The sequence below is a fragment of the Diachasma alloeum genome, unplaced genomic scaffold, assembly GCF_001412515.2.
Source record: "Diachasma alloeum isolate Michigan unplaced genomic scaffold, Dall2.0 Dall_scaffold_00180, whole genome shotgun sequence".
Taxonomy (NCBI): domain Eukaryota; kingdom Metazoa; phylum Arthropoda; class Insecta; order Hymenoptera; family Braconidae; genus Diachasma; species Diachasma alloeum.
The window spans coordinates 3,478,237-3,498,425 of record NW_021680346.1 but is presented as its reverse complement, the minus strand read 5'-3'; the positions used below and the strand labels follow the sequence as shown (position 1 = coordinate 3,498,425).

At 35.4% G+C, this 20,189-nt stretch overlaps 1 protein-coding gene across 1 annotated transcript in view; it reads right to left on the bottom strand.

The window, feature by feature from the left end:
* LOC107045206 (protein bark beetle) overlaps positions 1–20,189 on the bottom strand; it is a 51,940-nt gene that overhangs the window by 18,401 nt on the left and 13,350 nt on the right. The window contains exons 2-3 of the mRNA XM_015267383.1: positions 4,780–5,309; positions 660–3,235 (exon numbers count right to left, since the gene is read on the bottom strand). Of these exons, the coding sequence (XP_015122869.1) occupies positions 660–3,235; positions 4,780–5,309 (3,106 nt within the window). The remainder of the gene's footprint in view (positions 1–659; positions 3,236–4,779; positions 5,310–20,189) is intronic.

Genomic DNA, 20,189 nt, shown 5'->3' with positions numbered 1-20,189 from the left:
TTCTACTAATTTTTTATGGTAAATGTTTCCCAACGAGCATTTATAATTGATTAATTTTTTACATAATTCAAAAAGCGAAACATTAATACAATTTTCTAACCATTCTCTGGGGATTTTTGGTTTACATGTTGTGAAGTTGCATGAAATTCCAGGACTAATTCGTGAAAAGAAATTTATTAAGTTGAGTTTAATATGAGTTCTCCAGAAAACGTCTCACGTGGTCACCAAAAAATTATCAATGTGATAAAACAGAATAAATCAGCCCTAGATGGAGTTTTCGGTCAACTAAAAGCGCTCAAAAGACAAAAATTTTTAAACAAAATATCTCAATAGCATAAATTGTGACATTATTGGCTTCCGGATGGATGCCGCGTTTGGTTTCGCCTTTTCTTGTTTGACTTTCTTGATGAAAAAAAACGAAAAATAGAATGAAAAAAACTTGGCGAATTTGAGCTGAGGAATTTCTACCGAAAATATCTTAATAAAACAAGTTGTTCAAAAAAATCGAATTCTATAGTTTTTTCTACAGAATGTTTGTTATTAAAAATTGCAATAGAATCGGCCAAAAACGTATAAATAAAGTGATAGAACGGAATAAGTCATCTCTACGCGAAGTTTTCGCTGTTAAACAATAAAAAACATGAACAATTCCCACTCACCTGGTTTAAACGAATTCGTTTTGTAGTCCAACAAGCCAGCCCTCTCGATTGTGATAAACTGTAGATCGCTCCTCTCAGCGAGAGGTCCAAGCCTGAGTCCCGCCCAAGCCGCCTCAGAGCACCGGATCCCTACATCATTATCATGAGTACAAGAGTTCTCAAACTCACTGGCACTCTCCGCCTTGCACCCAGCGATATCAATATCCTCTTCATCGCACCGTACATTACTCAGAATGATATCCTCATTAGTCCCAGCACTGGGTATCTGCGATCTCTCCAGATTCCAGTCATCAGGGTCGAGTGTCAACCCCAGCTGATGGCAGACAAGGGCGGCATCCAAAATATTCCACCCATAATTACAAACAGTCCCCCACTTCTCTCCAATCCTGACCTGTAGTCGTCCCTCGCGACTGGTCCTCCCACCGAGAAGCCTGACAGGCACGCTCTCAGCATCATCAACAATATTACCACCAGTCGCCCCTTCTCCAGGGCTCGTCATGTCCCCCAAGCTCATGCTCTGGTTATCACTATCAACGACAATCTCCTCTTTCAGCGTCATAAGAATGCTGTTAGGCCCCCTCCCTTTTGCGTCTAATTTCCCAGCGACCATCATGCCGACGGCCGGTGGAAACTTGAGGGTCACCCCAGGCTGTAGAATCAGTTTGCCCCCAGGTCGGACATTAATATCCCTCTCGACAATGTATTCCCCAGCTGGAAGCACCTCGAGCCCCTCAACCTCACCCCCAACTCTCTTGCTCTCCTCCTCCAAGAACCTCGGAATGAACTGCGGACGCTCGACAATCGTATTAGCCGCGGGATTACTGTTATGCAGCAGATACGGAAGATACTCGATCTTAGCCAGATTGTACCGATCTTTACGATGGAACAGTCTCTCCAGTATCTTCTGCTCCTCAGTGTGTCCCAGCCAGTTGTACGTGCAGTTAAGAATCTTGCTCTGATCCTCCAAATGCGCCCCAATCTCGTACTTCGAGTGAGGATTCTGCAGAATATTCCTGAAGACGTGAACATTGCTGGACGACACCACTAGGACAGCAGCAACCCTCGACCTGGGGACCAGCCTCGACCCCTGCATGTCGCTGTTATCGAATGGCGCCTTGATGAAGTTCTCCCGCAAGAAGTTACGCGTGAAGACGAGCCTCTGAACATCGCTGTAGGGCGACAGCCCGATGCTGACGACAAAGATCCCACGATTGCTGTAAAACTCGTTGTACTGGAGGAGCAAATCAGCGGGAAGTACGTTGAACTCTTCGTGCAGGGGATTTCTGATGAGAATGCCCCCGAAGCTCTGCTCCCTGAAGTGATTGTACTCAATCCTACCCTCGACGTTCAACGCCGGCGTCATCTTGATCCCCAGTTTTTTATTCTCCACGAACAAATTGTGACCGATCTGCAGTTTAAGCGTTCCCTGGTTGTACCGCCAGTTAGACTCCACTTGAATCGCTGTCTCCGCACTGCTGTTGAAGCAGTTCCCCGTGATGTTGACGTAGGATACACCAGTGGAATTACCGATCAACACCCCGATATCCTTGTTACGAAAGACCTCTGAGTATTCCACGACTGTGGACTGGTTGAAGTGAATGTACTCCGTGGAGACGCTGTCGTTTAGCCAGACTGCGAGTCCGTATCCTTGGTTCGACGATATTGTCGATCGGGAGACGTTGCGGTAGCCCCCGGTCATCGTGATGTTGATGCCAGCCCCGTTGTTGTAGGATATTCGGCTGGACGTGATGTTCACGTCTGCTGCACCGCGCAGCACATGAACACCGGCGATGTGATTGCTGTTGGTGACTGATGTGTCGTGGATGTGGAGGGACGAGCGGATGTTCTCGGCGGCTATTCCTCGGCCGTTATTGTCCGCTATCGAGCTGCTTGTTACGTTGAGATCGTACAGCTTTCGGTAGCCGGAGGACAGCCTTATGAAGGCGACCATCTGCGTTCGCGGTTGCGCGGTGAACTTTATGTACAAGTTTTGACGGGTCGACGTCACACTCTGGGGAAGTGTGTTATTTCGGACACTGACGTGAGCCAGGAGCTTATCGCTCATCGAGATCCCGTCGTAGACTTCGATCGTTGCGCTGTCGTTTCGGTCGGTTCGCATCTGCAGGAACTGCAGCGTCAGCACGTGCCCGGGACGCGTGAACACGTGTTGGGGACATTGTTTTGTGTTCTGGGAGTACTTTGTTTGCTCCATTGAGATCGTTATGGGGAAGGTTTGGCTAGTCGTGGTGGGGAATGTGCAGAGGTCGAAGACGTCTGCTCTGTCCAGTCTGTCGCTGGGACGCTCGTCGTTGTGCACGTATTTTATTCCGTCAGCTGCGTTGTCCAGGACAACGCAGTTGTCGATGTGCGCCAGGCCGGTGGAGCTGTTCATGTAGATGCCGTAGCCCTGGTTGTTGCGGACTGTGCAGTTGGTGAGGACTATTGGGGCGTCGGGGGTCGTTACGTTGAGACCCGTGTACGAGGAGTGGAGGATGGAGATCCATTCCATTTGGGGGGGAACACCTTCCACGTGGAGGGCGGAGGTCGCGTTGAAGTCCCGGCCGGTTCCAGCGTATCTGGGGGAGAGGTCAGTGTTAGGGTTGTTACGGATTTGGTGGGGGGGAAGGCTCATTTCCACATTTTCGAATTTTTGTTTTTGTTTTTTTTTAATTCCACGCATGAAAAAAATCAATAGAAAACTTAGCAAATTCGCTAGAAAATTCTATAGGAATTCTATGGGATTTCTATTGGAATTCTATTGAAAAAATTGACTTGTTTTTTGCGCTGATTCTATTGCATATTTGATAGGAAAACGTCAATATACTTTGAATTTCTGTTCGAATTTTTCTCTTGGGATTTTTTCTATTAGAATTATTGGGCACAAATTTTCTAATTTTTTTCCGCTGGATTTTGTTTTGTTTTACATTGCAGAATCCAAGTGGAAAAAACATGGAAAATTGATGTCCAAGCATTCTTATAGAATAAATCTCAATGGGTAAATTCAAACAAAAATTAGAAACCCCATAGAATTCCTACACAATTCCCACAGAATTTTCTAGCGAATTTGCTAAGTTTTCTATTGAATTTTTTCATACGTATCAAGATATTTTCATTTTTTTCATTTTTTTGCTTCCGAATGGACGCTTTGTAATCCTTCAAATTTAAGTTTTTGATTTTTTGTGTTATATCGACTAAGCATGTTCCAAAAAATCCGAAAATGTGCAATTTTATGTATCAAAGTTTTTCTTCAATTGTTCGCTAATGAATGGAGGGAATTGAATTTTTTTTCAAAGGTAGGTATTATTGAGCCCTATCAATCGCCCTTAATCAAAATTTAATTCATCGATTAATTTTTTTAATTTTCGAATTTTTTCGAGAATCGATTGTCCCACGATAAGTGACAAAATTTTTTTGAATTGATTGACTGATGGCTTAAAAAATTTGTTTAGATATCCTTTTGACCGAGTTCGAAGATAAAGGCGATACCAGTAAGCTTTATTTTGATTTATTTGAAAATTTGTAAAAATTTTGTATTTTTTGAAAATCAGAATTTCCGGGATATCTTTGAATATCAAGCCTCAAATGAATTCAATCATAGCTTAAAATGATTGTTTCAATGCCATTAATTCAAAGTTAAAAGATGATTACGATAGCTATATTGATTGATTTGATTTCTATGATGATTGTTGAAAATTTCCAATTTTTCATGAATTTCCCTGAAAATAAGCTTTTTGATGGTTTCTTCAAATTTGATGGTTCAAATTCATTCAAGTATAAATAAATAAAAATTTTCGCCTCCAGAGATTATTAATTTTTCATAAATTGCTTATTTTCTAGAAGGAAGACTTTTAATTAATTTTTTAATGTTGATCATTATTAAGGAAGTTCACTCAAGGTCATATCTAACATGCTCATCTTCTAGAGCTATATAATCGTCATAATTGAAATCTAATGAGAATTCCCTGGGAATGACTCCACACGAGAAACATGGTGTTGACAAAATAAATACTTCCCTCAAGTAAATGGACATTTAGCAAAAATATTTTTTTTCTCAGTGTAGTTGTTGAAATTCACCAAATAATTTTCTCCACGTACTGTCTCATTTCTAACCAACACTCACTTTATGGTCACATGTCGCAGGATGGACTTGGATCTCCTCACGTAGAAGGTGTTCTCCTGGATTAAAGGCCTCTCGAACACAGCTCCCTCGAACCTTATCCCCCGCCAGTGATTCTTGGCCTGTCCAGCTCCATCGTGACGTGGAGAACAGGCGATACTGAGGTCTGGGTGGTAGTCGCAGACTCCGGCACCCAATTGTCTCGACGACCACTGCGCGCACTCCTGCAGCGACGACTCGGTCCCTTGACATCCTGGCTCCTCGTACAGCAGACGCGGTGTTGCCGGCCACAGGCGGTCCAGCCAACCCGACCAATTGCCACCCTGGAAACCGAGCTCTCTGCATGCTGTCTCGTAATCTGCTCGAGTCCAGTTACGAGAGTTCGTGCAGACAGATCGCCATGATCCTTGATGGAGAAGTTGTATTCTACCTTCTAGGGGACTTGGCCCATCGACCAAGCGAATGGACCTCGGCTCAGGCTGACTGGACGGGGCCTCCGAACTCGTGAGAACGATCGGTACACCTGAATCGCCCTGAAAATTTTATAGAAAATTAATTTCACGTCGTAAATTATCAGAATATTTTATTTTTATTTTCATGAATATTTATTTTTATATATTTTTTTATTGATTTATTTTACTATTTTTTAATAAAGAATGATTTATTTGTAATTAAAAGAGAATTCAATTCCCTCTGCTTTATTTCGGAAAAGTGGAAGAGAAGGGAATTTAGCCCCCGTTCAGTCAGCCTGACCTCGGCTCAGGCTGACTGGACGGGGCCTCCGAACTCGTGAGGACGATCGGTACATCTGAATCGCCCTGAAAATTTAATAAAAAATTAATTTCACGTCGTAAATTATCAGAAGAATAATTTATTTTTATTTTTATATATTTTTTTATTGATTCATTTTGCTATTTTTTTTATGAAGAATGATTTATTTTCAATTTTAAAAAATTTTAATGGCCCTGCTTCATTTTGGAAAGAAGAAGAGAAGGGAATTGAAGATGAATAAAATATTGAAAATCGTAAATAGTACAAAAAGTAAAAAAATTCTCAAATTCCAAAAGTTTTTTGAAATTTTTTGTTCGAAGCATTTGGAAAAAATATTCTAATGAAAATTAGATGGAAACCAATCCAAAATTGGAACTAATAAGTGGCGTTTGATGTGGAAAAAATCTTAAAATTTGACGGATTGCTCAGGATTTTTTTTTTGCTTACTTTGAGTTTATAATTAAGAAATAAAAATCAGATAATAAAATAAGAGAAATTGAAAATTATCAAATTACTTCTCACAGTCAACTCTCCAGATATTAAATAAACAAAATTGATTTCATGAAGCAAAACACAAAACAATTAATCATGAATAAATTTTCGAAAATTGCAGGATTCGAATTCAATTATTAAGAAAAATGATTCAGAAATATCCCCAAAAATTCAGGGAGAAAATCTGGAAAATGCAGTAAGAAGACTTAGAAATTCAAAAATCATGAAATTTACATAGAAATGCAATGAACGGCAATTAAAAAATTCGTCATAAAAAATTGTTTTTGAAATAAAAAATTGAAAAATACTTAAATGTAATCATTTTTCAGAGAATTCAAGCAAGTTTTCTACTTAAAAAATGATTAAATTAATTAATCCTTTAATCTAAAACGTAAAAAACCTCTCAATAGAAAAAAATTAATCCTTCAAGATTCCAAATTCTTATTAAGATTCAAATTTAAAAAATTGCGAAGAATTGCATGAAAGGAATTCAATATCCAATGGTCAATATCAAATTGTCGAGAAAATGATATTCTAGAAGATTTTAAAAGATTGTAACACATGAGTGAGGAATAATTCAACGAGAATAATTGAATCGATCGGTAGTCACTCATGAAATTAATCCGATGGCTGTAAACAGCCCAATATAAATTCCCCCCATTGAAATACCGCGCCGATAGTAGCCCTCAATGGGACTAACTACTGCGAGTGTTTCCGTTCACTCAAGCGATGCGTAGAATTCCGAGAATTGGTGAAATTTCAGAACGGAGAGTGTTGAATGGAATCATTCACAAGCCGAATAAAATTGGTCGACTTTATTCATCGAGTGTACGAACCCGTAAATTCACAAAATGTAATTAAAATAATATTTTTAACAATTTAACTAAAATTCATGATTGTAAACCAAAAATTGAAATGTTAATAAAAAATCAATTGTAATTCGAAATTTTCGAAAGCACTTGGAGATAAGTAATTTCAGTTTTTTTTTTATTTAAAAAAAGTGAATAAAGTTCAAACAAAAAATGTTTTTTTACGTTTTCACAATTCACAAAATATTCACAAAATGTACCGCGACGAAATAGACTCCCTCACCACTAAAATTATATTTTTAACATTTTAAATAATTCATGATTGCAACCCAAAAATTGAAATGTTAAAAAACAATCAATGGTAATTCAGAATTTTCGAAAGCACTTGGAAATGAGTAATTTCAGATTTTTTTTTAATTTAAAAAAAGTGAATAAAGCTTCAATGAAAAATGTCTTTTTACGTTTTCACAATTCAGAAAATATTCACAGAATATGCCGCGACGAAATTGATTTCCTCACCATTAAAATTATATTTTTAACAATTTTAGTAAAATTCATGATTGTAAATAAAAAATTGAATTATTAAATAAGCAATAAATTCTAATACGAATTTTCTAATGCACTTGGAAATAAGTAATTTCTGATTTTTTTTAATTAAAAAAAAATGAATAAAGTTTTAACAAATAAAATTTTTTTTAATGTTGAAAAATGTTCGTTTCGTGGGGAAATGTACGTTATGCCACCGAATAATAATTTTTTCCGTTCGAAAATACTAAAATGGAATTGTGAGTTAGAAATTAGCTATTTCACTTTTTTTAAAAGCACTTAATATCACTGAATAAATAGATTAATGAAACTCATTACCGATTTCCCTCTCGAATTTCGTAAATTACGATGGCATAATTACTTCGAAATTGGGTAATTATAGTCTCGTTAAATATTAATGATGAATAATGTAGTGGACTATTAGAATGAACCGATGGAGGGGCGATTAGAACGGGCGAATTAAGTGTCTTACCTTGGACACTCCCGAAACACGACTGAGGATGAGTAACAGTCCTTGCCCACTTATATACCTCCGCGAAGTCATACAGAAATTGGGGATTATATCGATCGTTAATTCACAGAATTTTTCACACGCTCGTTCACGATTCCTGACAATTCAATTCGTCTGGACGAGAAGCAAAATTCTTTTAGAGATTAATCATCGAAGAAAAGCTAATTCAATATAAAATTAGTTGACGAAAATAATTGAATAATTTATAAAATTGATAAAGAATAATAGACAGTGGAAATCTCGTATTTTTTTTTAAATTTAATTGAAGTTCTATCAGAATTCAATTGAAATTCGATCAAAAATCCTATTTGTTTTTTTTTCACTGAATTCTATTGAAAATTATGAAATTTCTGGGGCTGATTTTTCAAAACAAATATTTGATGGTACAAAATTGAAATTGTTTCCCTATTTTTTTTTGTTTCTTATTGACAAAACAATTTATAAAATTTACGACTAATAATTCTTGTAGGAAAAATCTGTACCGAATAATTTTTCTACAGAAAAATCAACAGCACCTCATTTTCATCTATCAGGTATCTATTGAAAAATGCATTGGCCCAACAACATCGATTTTTTAATAGAGCTCTGAGGAATTCGAATAGAACTACAATAGAATTTTTATTGAATTCCGCTGAAAATTCAATAGAATTTATTTGAAAAGGCGCATGGGTTTCCTGCCGACTGTTATAAACTTGCGGTATTTCATTTTTTTCCATCTTATGAGCGAGAAAATTCTCTACCTGAATTTAAAACATTATTATTTATTAATTTCATTTAAGGGGAGACTACTACAATGAGTTTGAAAAGTCGTGGATTATTGGAGTGAGACTTTTCATACGTTGAAGATCGATTATATAGCTCTGAAAAGAATAATTAGTGCAAAAAAATATTTTTTCTATTGTTCGTCTGCCCGAAAACGCTTAAAATGCCAAAAACAATCCAAGGCCTCCAATTTTTGAGCTACGAATGATTTTTTCTTTCAAAATTTTCGGAAAAAAATGTGGAATAACAATTACGAGCTAGTTTTTTTTAATTCGCCTCTTACATGGCTAAATTTGCTTTTTTGTATTTTTTACACAAATAGTGAATTTTTTTATATGAAAAAAACCGAAATCAGCTGTGTAGGAGCCGAATTCCAAAAAACTGGCTCATAATTGTTGTTTCACACATTTTTCCGAAAATTTTGAAAAAAAAAATCTTTTGTAAAATCGATCTTCAACGTATGAAAAGGCTCACTCCAATAACCCACGACTTTTAAAACTCCTAGTAGTTTCCCCTTAATTAAAGGTATTTTTTGAAGTCGTTATCAATTTTCTTAATGGATTTTATTCTGACAAGAAAAAATTGAAAAATTATTTAGTAAGATCCTCCGATGAGTGTTCGTGTGGCAAAATGCATTATGACGATTAAGAAAAACAAATAACGGAACATAAGTGGGGATAATTCATTTAAACCGGGGCATGAGAGGGATTAAGGGGGCCATAGGTTAACGCCGGTCAAGAACTACAAATTGACCTCCAACCCGTGGTTGTATCACGGAGGCGGATGGAGGTGAATCACTCATTCATGTCGACTCTCACTGGAGTCTCTTTCTCTTTGATAATTAAGGAATTAGAGACAAGTTGAATCTTCCGCAGGGGAGGTTGAACATAATGTAATGAGTTAATTGTCCGGGAATTGCTGAGAGTGATTGGAGAAGACGTTTATTTTTGAGTGTCAACAGTAAAATTACTGACGTAAGAAATTAGACACTCTTACCTCAGACACTTCATAACAAAAATTAGGGGAGCAAATTTTTTTTTTCGTCTCGAAATCTACAATTTTTACGATTTTTACATGTGACTTTTCAAGGAAAATTATGAAACCTGTGAACTTGATTTCTGGAAGATTTTTCTGTAGAACGGAATAAAAAAATTGTAATAATATGAACAATAATGTTTTTAAAGAATATTAATGGTGTCATTGTGAATATTTTGTTGTTAATGATTTTCTTATTAACAAAATTAATTAAAACGTCGATGAATTCAATTGATGTAATGTAAACTTAAATTAAATAACTTCAATTTTGAAGATTAAAATTTGAAATAAATTCTAAACGAATGTTAATATGAATAGAAACATTCTAGTTGAATTCGCGCTCAATCGATAGTATAGTATTATCAATAATAATTAATTTCGAAGTGCAAAAATTCGAAGTGCTTAGGAAGAAGATTAAAATCTTGAAAAAATCTTAACAAATTAGAAAAAATAAATGAAAATTCTATGCCCAATGTGAAGATTATCGTCAGTGTGACGTGTCTATTGAAAATGAGTAAGTGAGTAGATTAATAAATAACACAACCTCTGAATTGAAGGGAAATGAGCAGATTGTGTGAAGACAACTACAGAAGAGGTCTTGATTAAAATTTTTCTAATTCTCCTTGCTTCTTTGAATAGTTCTAACCAAAAACGCAGCATTGATTCGACAAAAACAGGTAAATACTCAAGGGAGATGGCAAATTTCCCACAGGTACCGATCATATAAATTTATTTCGCTGTTTCATCTGGAAATTTTTTTCAGATAAAAAGAATATCCTGACATAATATTTTACTGCCTTCCTTCAAACTACTTCTCCAAAACATCAAATGCAAGTTTGAATCCTCTTGAAGATCATCTCTAAAATCAAATGTGTTCTACAAAATCGTCTACTCATCACGAAACTATGCTTCCCGTCAAGCCCATAACGACCGTAAAAACAAAATTGATTGGCTCATCTATAATGGACCCGTAACTTGCACCCACGTGCGACGTATCTATTTTTTTAGGGCACCGTAAGCTCATTAACGTGAGACTGTAATAGACGTTAAACTTAGATGACTGAAGCATCACCGCCCATTCGAGAGTGTTTATTTATCCCTTGATTGCATTATTTTTCTATATTGAGAGAAAAACACACAAGTTCTGAAACAAGTCTTGTTTGGCGCAACAAAATCGCTACTTGAAAATTACAAAAAAGAAATTATTTGATTCAAAATTGAAAGTATCTAACATGAATAACTACTCTGCTTTCGACGGCAACGGAATATTTGGTTCAAGAGGTGGATGATTCACACGAGATGGTGCCTTTTCAGGACGAAAATATCTCATATAGTCCCGAAAGTATTTGTTATTCGTTACTTTTTTTTGCCTTATCGATAATAACAAAAACAATTCAATTATGATAATCAATGGTAAAAGAAATTCTAAAAAATGTATCATCACTGCAGAGATAAAGTGAGATATGTTGGAAACAAATGTGTACATTTTTCATGGAATATCTTCAAAAGCAAGAGGTTTAGAGGAAAATGTTAAAAGACATCTCTAGTTGGGAATTTCCGGTTCTACAAAGAAGCTCTTATAACATTTTCCTTTAAACTCATGAGTTTCAGACATATTTGCACAATAATCTGCACAAACGAATGATCATTTTTACGACCCATATCTTATTTCAATCATAAAATTGTATTTCTTATTTTCCTCAACATATTAAGGTATGACCTGGAAGTTAGCATTAAAGTAGTATGGTCATGGATCGATTTCCGAGATTAAAATATGAAATAATTTTTTTATGAAAGTTAATATCAATAAAAACCAGCTGGTGCAATTTGTGGTACATTGATCGTTTAGTATGGTTGATAAGAATTAATGAAAAACTAGATTTTAACACAGAGTCTTATGGGCAAATCACATTTTTGGGTGGTTTTTATGATAAATCGAAGATTAAATTATTTAAAAAATCCCAAATATTGGATTATGTGTAGAAATACTCAATAAAAACACATTAGTTTTATTCTTCAAAGTAAAACTCTTTAATGATCGCACGCAGAAGGTATATCTTTCTCCAACGAAGTCTCTAGGACGACTAACTAAAAGTCATGAGAGTTTTCACTCTCTGGACCCATTTGACAAAAGGCCCTTGTTTCAATTTTCTTCAGCCTCTCCTTTGTGACTCACCATGAGGACTGTTTTTCTTCACGTCTCTATTTTCTAAGAAAAGCCATAAATGTCACCCTGAGTGCTTGGGTGGAAAAGAGAAAATGTTTAACTAAACTAAGAAATTAATTTTTGTATTCAGGCATGAATTCCAACACCAAAAAATAGGGGAAAAAAAATTTACGACCATCGATGAAAATTATTGACCGTTTGGGACTTTAGTTATAAATAATTTCTGCTCCTCGGTGTTCGGAAATTGCGTGTTGAGTAGATGCGGCAACGACGCGTTAGTGGAGTGGAGACAAGCGGGCATTTCAAATATCGTTTTCCCTACGCTGTTAAGTTACAGCGTTGCCACACATAAAACGACGCTAGTCAAAGGAGGTACATTATTTGACTAATAAGTGAAAAATAATAAAAATAATCGATTAGTTCTTATATTCATAAATTTTATAATTCACAAAGAGAATTTTCAATTATAAATCATAGTTTTTTGATTAATTTATTTAGATTTTCTTGACGGACACTCAACGATCACTTTGGAGTGTGACCATACTACTTTAAGGAACATTCGGCTTTGGACATTCTTCGACTTCAGGCGATTTTTTTTCTCAGACACAATTTGCCCACATTTAGAGAACACTCGTGAACGATTTTCCCCCACGCACCTAACTGCTCAACACCGACGATCGGTACAATAGAAAATTACCATAACTACCGAATACTTTTCACTCTCGATACACGTTACTTTCGGATTTCAAAAGTAACGATATAAAAGTAAGGAATGATTACTACCCGCACATCTCTAATTGATATTTCGAACAAAAACTTCATCACATGATTATACATTTTTTAAGAGTATTTTTAAGAGTTAAAAGTACAGTTTCGAGTGTTATTATTGATAATGATAAAAATCCGTACAGTTTGCATTCCATTATTCATAGAATATTCAATAAAAGGTGGAATTATCCAGTTATTGGTCCGTTCACCCTAGAACGGCATTTGCTTAAGCAATAAAAAAAAATCATGAATTAAAACGCAACATTTTCAATTTGAGAATGATTTTTTCGCATTGTTGGATAAAATCTTCAACCGTACAAAAATATTTTTGCAATAGCAATTGTCATCAGGTTTCTTCGTGCAATTACTCCTCCACCGCAACGAGACATAATTAACTTCAATTTCCTCATTTTCCCTGCCACGTTTCGCTTTCGACGTTTTTTCCTGAAGGTTCTTTAATTAAAAACCCCACCGAGAGGAAATAGTTTGATGTAAAATAGTGGGATGGGGATTCCGATTGATGATGCGATTGGCCATTGACCCGTGTCTCAGGACCATAAATCTCAGGTTCGTTCCACCCAAGAGGGACTGGAGATACTTGTCGAGTATTTGCTCTGTTTCACGGACGCAAGGATAACACGTTGATTGTCGACAATAGAAGCCCGACGGCTTTTGCCAGTTCCGGCGTGGCGAGCGTAGAGATCAGTGGCCCGAAACTCTAGTGGGTACAGCGGAAGCCAAGCGAAAGAGAAAAAAAAAAGAGAAATTGTTAATGAAATGTTTTCGATAAAATGGGAATGCAGGAATGAAGGGTCGAGATGATGGGAATCAATCACTCTTGCAGTTTAGTTTTTGCAAAATACAAAGAGAGAGAGACCACGTGAGAGTTCCACGTGAGAATATTTGATCGAATGGAACAGATTTGCTTGAGGGAAATTAACCAATTTGATGGAAGGCAATTTAATATTTTTCACAAAAATTAAATTTTTGTCGTGATCATCAGAAATATCCCTAGAAGAATTCGAACTGTTGGCAGGAAAAAATATTCTATTGTACGACAATGATTTGATCTGAGAGAACTCCATAGGTTTATATCATAGAAAGAATACATTGACGAGGAAAGAATATTTTTTTCCCAAGAAAAATTGTCCCCTCGAAATTATTTAGTTTTACCAATAACACAGTTTTCTGCAAGAAAATTGTAGTTCCTTTTTACATTATCATTTGTTCCATGGAAATTATAAGTGTTTATTGGACAAAGATATACACTACTCAATAACATTCAGTTGATAAAACCGGAGCCTCGTATAACTCTCTGTAGAACGAATGTATTTACCCGAAAGACATAAATGTCTCACGAGAACAATTACTACTACGAAAATTATCATGTTTTGGTGGAAACTTTCTTTTGTCCACAAGTAAATTGATTCAAGACGACAGAAGGTCTCTTCAGAAGAACATACGTTTTCGGCAGAATAATTTTTTTCTTTCGGTGTATCCCGTGAATAAAGCTTTCTATACTATTAAAAAATTCGTGTCAAATCCCGGAAATTTTTATCATGTTTGATTTCCACTGAAATTTCAGGAAATCTTGTCATTGAAAAATAAAATATTCCATAAATTTTATGCTTGAATCATCTGAAAATCAATAAAATACTTAATTTTCCAGTTCAATTATTCCGTGAAAATTCGAAAACATCAGAAAAATTATGGGAAAAGAGAAAATTCATGTCAATTTGTTGGTGAATATTCATGTGCTATTGAAAAATCAGTCAAGTTGTCAAATTTTCGTCTCACTCCCACTGAAAACTCATGAATTTCCTTGAATTCTATCTAAAACTTGAAATTCCATAACCATTTTTTCCCTAAATCGGATTCATTGTCACTTTCATGAGAATAACTACCATATTTTCCATGAAATTTTGACAAATTTCTAACAGTGAAGTCGAACTTTTTCTGTTCATTTTAACAATATTCTTACTGTAAATTAACCAATCCATCTCATTTCAATGAGAATGCTTCAATTGTATGGAATAAATAATTAATTAACTTCAAATGAATCTGCTGTGAAAATCAAATAAACGATGTGTTCGATCCAAATGAAGGATTAATTAAAGGGTAATAAATCTCTTCTCATCGCCGTCTGATATTTTGAGAATATAACACAGAAATTTAAAAATATTCAGTAGTAATACCCCAAGAGCTTCAAAATTATCGGGTATTTCCCAATAGCTTCGTTGCAAACAAATGAGGGTGTCAAGTTTTGCAGGTTAAAAAATCCTGAACGTTTGCGCGAGGGATTTTTCTGGAAAACTTGGCACGATGGTTTATTTACAGGGGAGCTTGAGGGAAATACCCGATTAATTTTAAATCTCGAGGGGTATTTGTCAGATTATTTTTCCCAATCGGATCTTGACCCAGCAGAGTGCAGTGGACAACATCAGGAGGTGAATTGGACAAGATTCGAACAAATTATGTTAATAGAATAACCCGGTTTCCATAGACTGTCAAATATAAGATTCTATCTGAAATAAGCCGAAAAAATGAAGAACTACTGCGAAATATTCAAAAGCTAGGAGGAAATATCCGAAATAAAAGTGTCGGGCAGCCTCAAATACTGCGCTCTGATTGGTCGACCTCCGATTGGGAAAAATAATCATTTAAAAAATATACTTATTAAAGATCAACGAATCATCAATCAATCAAATTCAGCATTTCATGAGAATATTCTAATTGTGTGAAAATATCCATCGAAACATTCTCAAGTGGAATTGACTCATTCCGTTCTTCTTTCCTACTGAATAACTTCGGAATAGTAGAGTTGATGTCGACGCCTGTGAGTTGCGTGGTGAAGAGTCTCGCCCCCGTGAATCTGCAAGGCGCCGGGACTGCTTGAAGACAACTCAACATTGCATGTAATTCTCCGTGGAAAATTAGCCAACGGTACAGGTGTATTTCCTGGTTCGGAGATTTAGCTGTGAGCGGTTGATTTTAAGGGATTTGCGGTGAAGAACTTATCATAATTCAATGGGTTGTTATTGCCTGTTATAGAGAGCGCGGGCAAATGGACATTTCTCAATGTTCAATGCAAGTAGATTTCTAACAACGATAATTGTTGAAACAAGTAAACTATTTCAAATAACGATTTTCATTTGATTCAAATGATTTGACCCATTTTCTTAATTTTATTCATCCATATGTATACCCTCTCGGGTCTTTACATTTTGTTCCCATCCCCTTCTATCTGCGTTACCATGGCCGACTTACTTTTCCCCAACTGCACCCATTCGGACAAGGACTGCCAGGGAAACCATGGAAAACCTCAGTCGTGCAGCCGGCCGATATTACAGGGATTCTATTGTGGCCATCGGTCACACTGACTCGATGGGCGCAGTAGGTCTCTACATTCGTGCCTAGCACCAGTAGTCGCAATACGCGGACAGGTAGGGCTAAGCGGACACCCATCCAAGTTCTGGGCAGACTAAACGCTGCTTAGCTTGGACGACCGTCGGAGCCGTATGCTACCCGCGTGACTTTTTTTTTTAACCATGTTTTATTAGGAGTTGTAAAAGTATTTACACACTGTGACACTGTGACTCTCGAGCTTAATCTTGGTATCGTTTTAATTATTTTTAGTGATTAATTAATACTCAATTCAAGTTTTTCTTTCGCCTTTTTCAGGTAAATTTATTATTTGGTAATTTGTGCGCTTAAAAAAAAGGTTTTGGAAAAAAAGAAAAAAAACATAATATCTTTGTACTTATGGTATAAAAAAAGCGCTTTGGTATAAAACAAGCGCTTGCTACCCACGTGACCACTACTGTCACTTCACCCATTTTTCTGGGTGCATTAAAATCAGCCCATTTCAGCCTGAATCACCCACTCCGTAATGATCCAAGGAAATGATTCATATCTGAAGAATGTCAGTTACGTGTTTTAATTTCATTGTTTTCACGGTAATGGCGCGTTCATTGCGCCTTTAAGTTTGTTTCCTGCATTTATTTGGAAATGGACGGAATATTCCAATTTTCACTTTCATTTCACTAATTGAGATTCGTGACTACACGGAGAAAGAAGTTGGAGAAAAATTAGCGAACAAGTCGAGTAATCGTGGAACGAATTCGATTTTCATCCTTCGGGGTGAAGGAGTGAGAAGCTGTTAAGACTGAAAGATATACGGTGAAGTGGAATAGTAAAATTACTTCGTATAATTTGTCTGAACGGGTTCGGTAACATTTCACTTCCATTCATCCCCGTGACCTGCAGATGGACGCAACAAAAAATTCCTTACCGGTGTGGGAAATTTTACTGTACAGTAGGATAATTTTTGCATCCGTAGATGTGTTTTTTACCGAACGAATTATGAAATATCCTCCACAAACAGGTATTTTCTCGTTGAATTACATTTCGCTCCACCATTAACTTTTGTGCAATAAAATTTTCCCCGATTTTCTAGGTAATTTTTCTCCCCGTGTACAAGTGTATGAAGCTGACTTTTAATGAATATTCTTCGTAACTGTGCGAACTTTGTGGCCGCCCTACTTATCAAAATGATGAGCTGTAATGTGTGAAATTGGGCATTTTAAAGTAGCTCTACCCTTACGGTAAATTTAAAGATTATTGAAAACTGCAAAAAAATTGCAGAAAACTCGATTAGATTCGGAATTCTAATTTTTTCTCAATTTAATTATCGTTTTGGTTTTTCAAAGAAGAAATTTTTAAAAATCAGGATTTAACCCAGTGTCTTATGTAAAAATCAACATTTCCATTGTAATCAAAGATTAAAATCTGCATTTTTTTTCATTAGATGTGAAAAAATCACGAATTTTTTTGACACCTCATAAAAGCTAATCCACCGTTTTACAAACAAGTTTTATTATTTACTTATAGGAGGGAAATGTTTGAAAAAATATCAATATTTTGCAAAATTTAATTTAGATAATACTGATTGGGTATGAATTTTTTCAATTTTTTTCCATGCAATTTAGTTGAAAAATTTAAAAACTGAAAATATCCAAAAGTACAGCGTAGCCCGGCCGAAGGATAGAGCTACATTATTCATTTTAGATTTATCTAGGAAATTAGTGATTTTGTTGTTTAAAAAATTATAGACAAAAACAAGTATCTATATTTTCTTTTAAGCGCAGTCCTTTTCTAAACCAAAATAAAATTGTCTAAAACCGAAATAATTGTGCCTTTATTTACAGAACGAGTTTTTTTAGGAAAAAATGTTGAAAGACTTCTCTCATTATTAGTTGTCACGATAAAGGCAGAACATTGAATAAACAAAATTGGAATTTGATTTACACTATTGAATGAATTCGCCATATTCATCGCGAAAACCATTGATTTATCGCGAAAATGACAAAAAATGTTTTTGGAACGGAGAAAATGTCAACGAAGAAATTTCTTAAGGGGCGATTGCGATTTCAACTGCCAAAATATTGAACAAAAAATGTTTCCCGACATTTTCGCCTGAAATGATTTTCTACCGAAAATATTAATTGCTCAGCAAAACGTAAAAACATTACTATTTATGTTTTCGCCTTTAACATTTTATGCCACTTTAACATTTTATTCACCACTGGATGCCACTCAAATATTCTACACCATTCTTCATGATGCCTTTTCATTTGTCCACCTGCCCACCTGAACATCCTTAGACAGGAAATTGCCCCAGTGCAGGAAGCAAGAAGCCCCACGTGTTCTTCATCCACCCAAGCATCAATATCAAATTTCCTAGACCAATCGTCCTTCCTCGAAAGACAAACTCCTTGATACACCGAGAGAAAAAAATTGGTCTGCCGAAAAATTATGTTTCCCTGACAAGATCTTTTATTGTGTTGAATCAATTTTACTTGTGGACAAAAAGAAAGTTTCCACCAAAACATGATAATTTTCGTAGTAGTAATTGTTCTCGTGAGACATTTATGTCTTTCGGGTAAATACATTCGTTCTACAGAGAATTATATGAGGCTCCGGTTTTATCAAGTGAATGTTATTGAGTAGTGTATATTTTTGTCCAATAAACACTTATAATTTCCATGGAACAAATGATAATTTCAAGAGGAAACTACAATTTTCTTGCCGAAAACTGTGTTATTGGCAAAACTAAATAATTTCTAGGGGACAATTTTTTTAGGAAAAAATATTCTTTCCTCGTCAATGTATTCTTTCCATGGTATAAATCTATGGAGTTCTCTCAGATTAAATGATTGTCGTACAATAGATTACATTTTTTTCTGCCAAGAGTTCGAATTCTTCTAGGGATATTCTGATGATCACGACAAAAATTTAATTTTTGTGAAAGATATTAAATTTCCTTCTATCAACATGGTTAATGTTCCTCAAATAAATCTGTCCCACTCCATCAAATATTCCCACGTGGAACACATAGTTTTTCGGCAGAGCTAATCTTTTCTCTCAGTGTGGCTTCACGTACAAACTTTTCACTATCAATGAAAATGTACCATGTGAGACCGTCCAACATATATTACGTAAACCTCCTATACCATATGATTGAACAGATAATGATGTCATGTCGACTCGATTCGAGTCTCACTGCTACGCTCTGATTACCTCTTCGACTATATGTGAAGAGGATACTAACAATAACGATATTTCACACCGACTCTAATCGACGAACGAAATCTATTAGCGATACCTCATGTTTCCAAAGAGAGTACAAACGACAGAGTTTTCAAACAAGTCTTACTTGTGCCAACAAAAATATTTTTAAAAAATGGTTATCTTCAAACTCAGTGGATCAGAATTAATAGCTAGAATTATGAGATCGTCTCATATTTTCGACGTTAAGGATAGGAGAATCTGAATGCAATATTGTGAAAGAGATGATCGATTTTTTCACTTTGAACATATAATATTAATATCCAAATACAAAATTTCTGATATGAATAAAAAGAAGCTGTGACTCAATATTCCAAATTAAGTTTTAATTTTTAATTTTGTGCAGAAAACACGAGATGACAATATTCTAAGCACGGAATTATATTGATGAGATGAACAACAGATTAATTGAATAACCGTGTGAACTAACTAAAAATGGATAACAGTGTGGACACGCACTTTTACCAGAGTATCAACAAACATGTAATTCCAAAAATTCACATTTGAAAGTGTGTTCTAGAAGGAATTGAATTGCAATTATGATTAAAATCTTATTCTGTGAGCATAGGAATTAGAATATGAACAAGTAATTTATTGTAATTTGAAAATTTAACAGCCGATAAATTGGGACATATGATTCTCATCGATCGTATTGCTTTTTGCAATCAGAATGATTACAAATAATTAATTAAAAAAATAAATATCGAATGCGACAAGAGAAAGGGCTTAATGAAATGGCATCAACGCTAGCGAAATTTAAAAAAAATTCTTATTTCCTCTTGTTCTTCTCACACATGCATGAAAAAATTCAATACAAAAACCTATCGAATTCGTTAGAAAATTCTCTTGAATTTCTATTAAACTTTCCATTAATTTTTGGCTAATTCTATTGACATGTTCAATAGAAAAGATTCAATAGAAATAG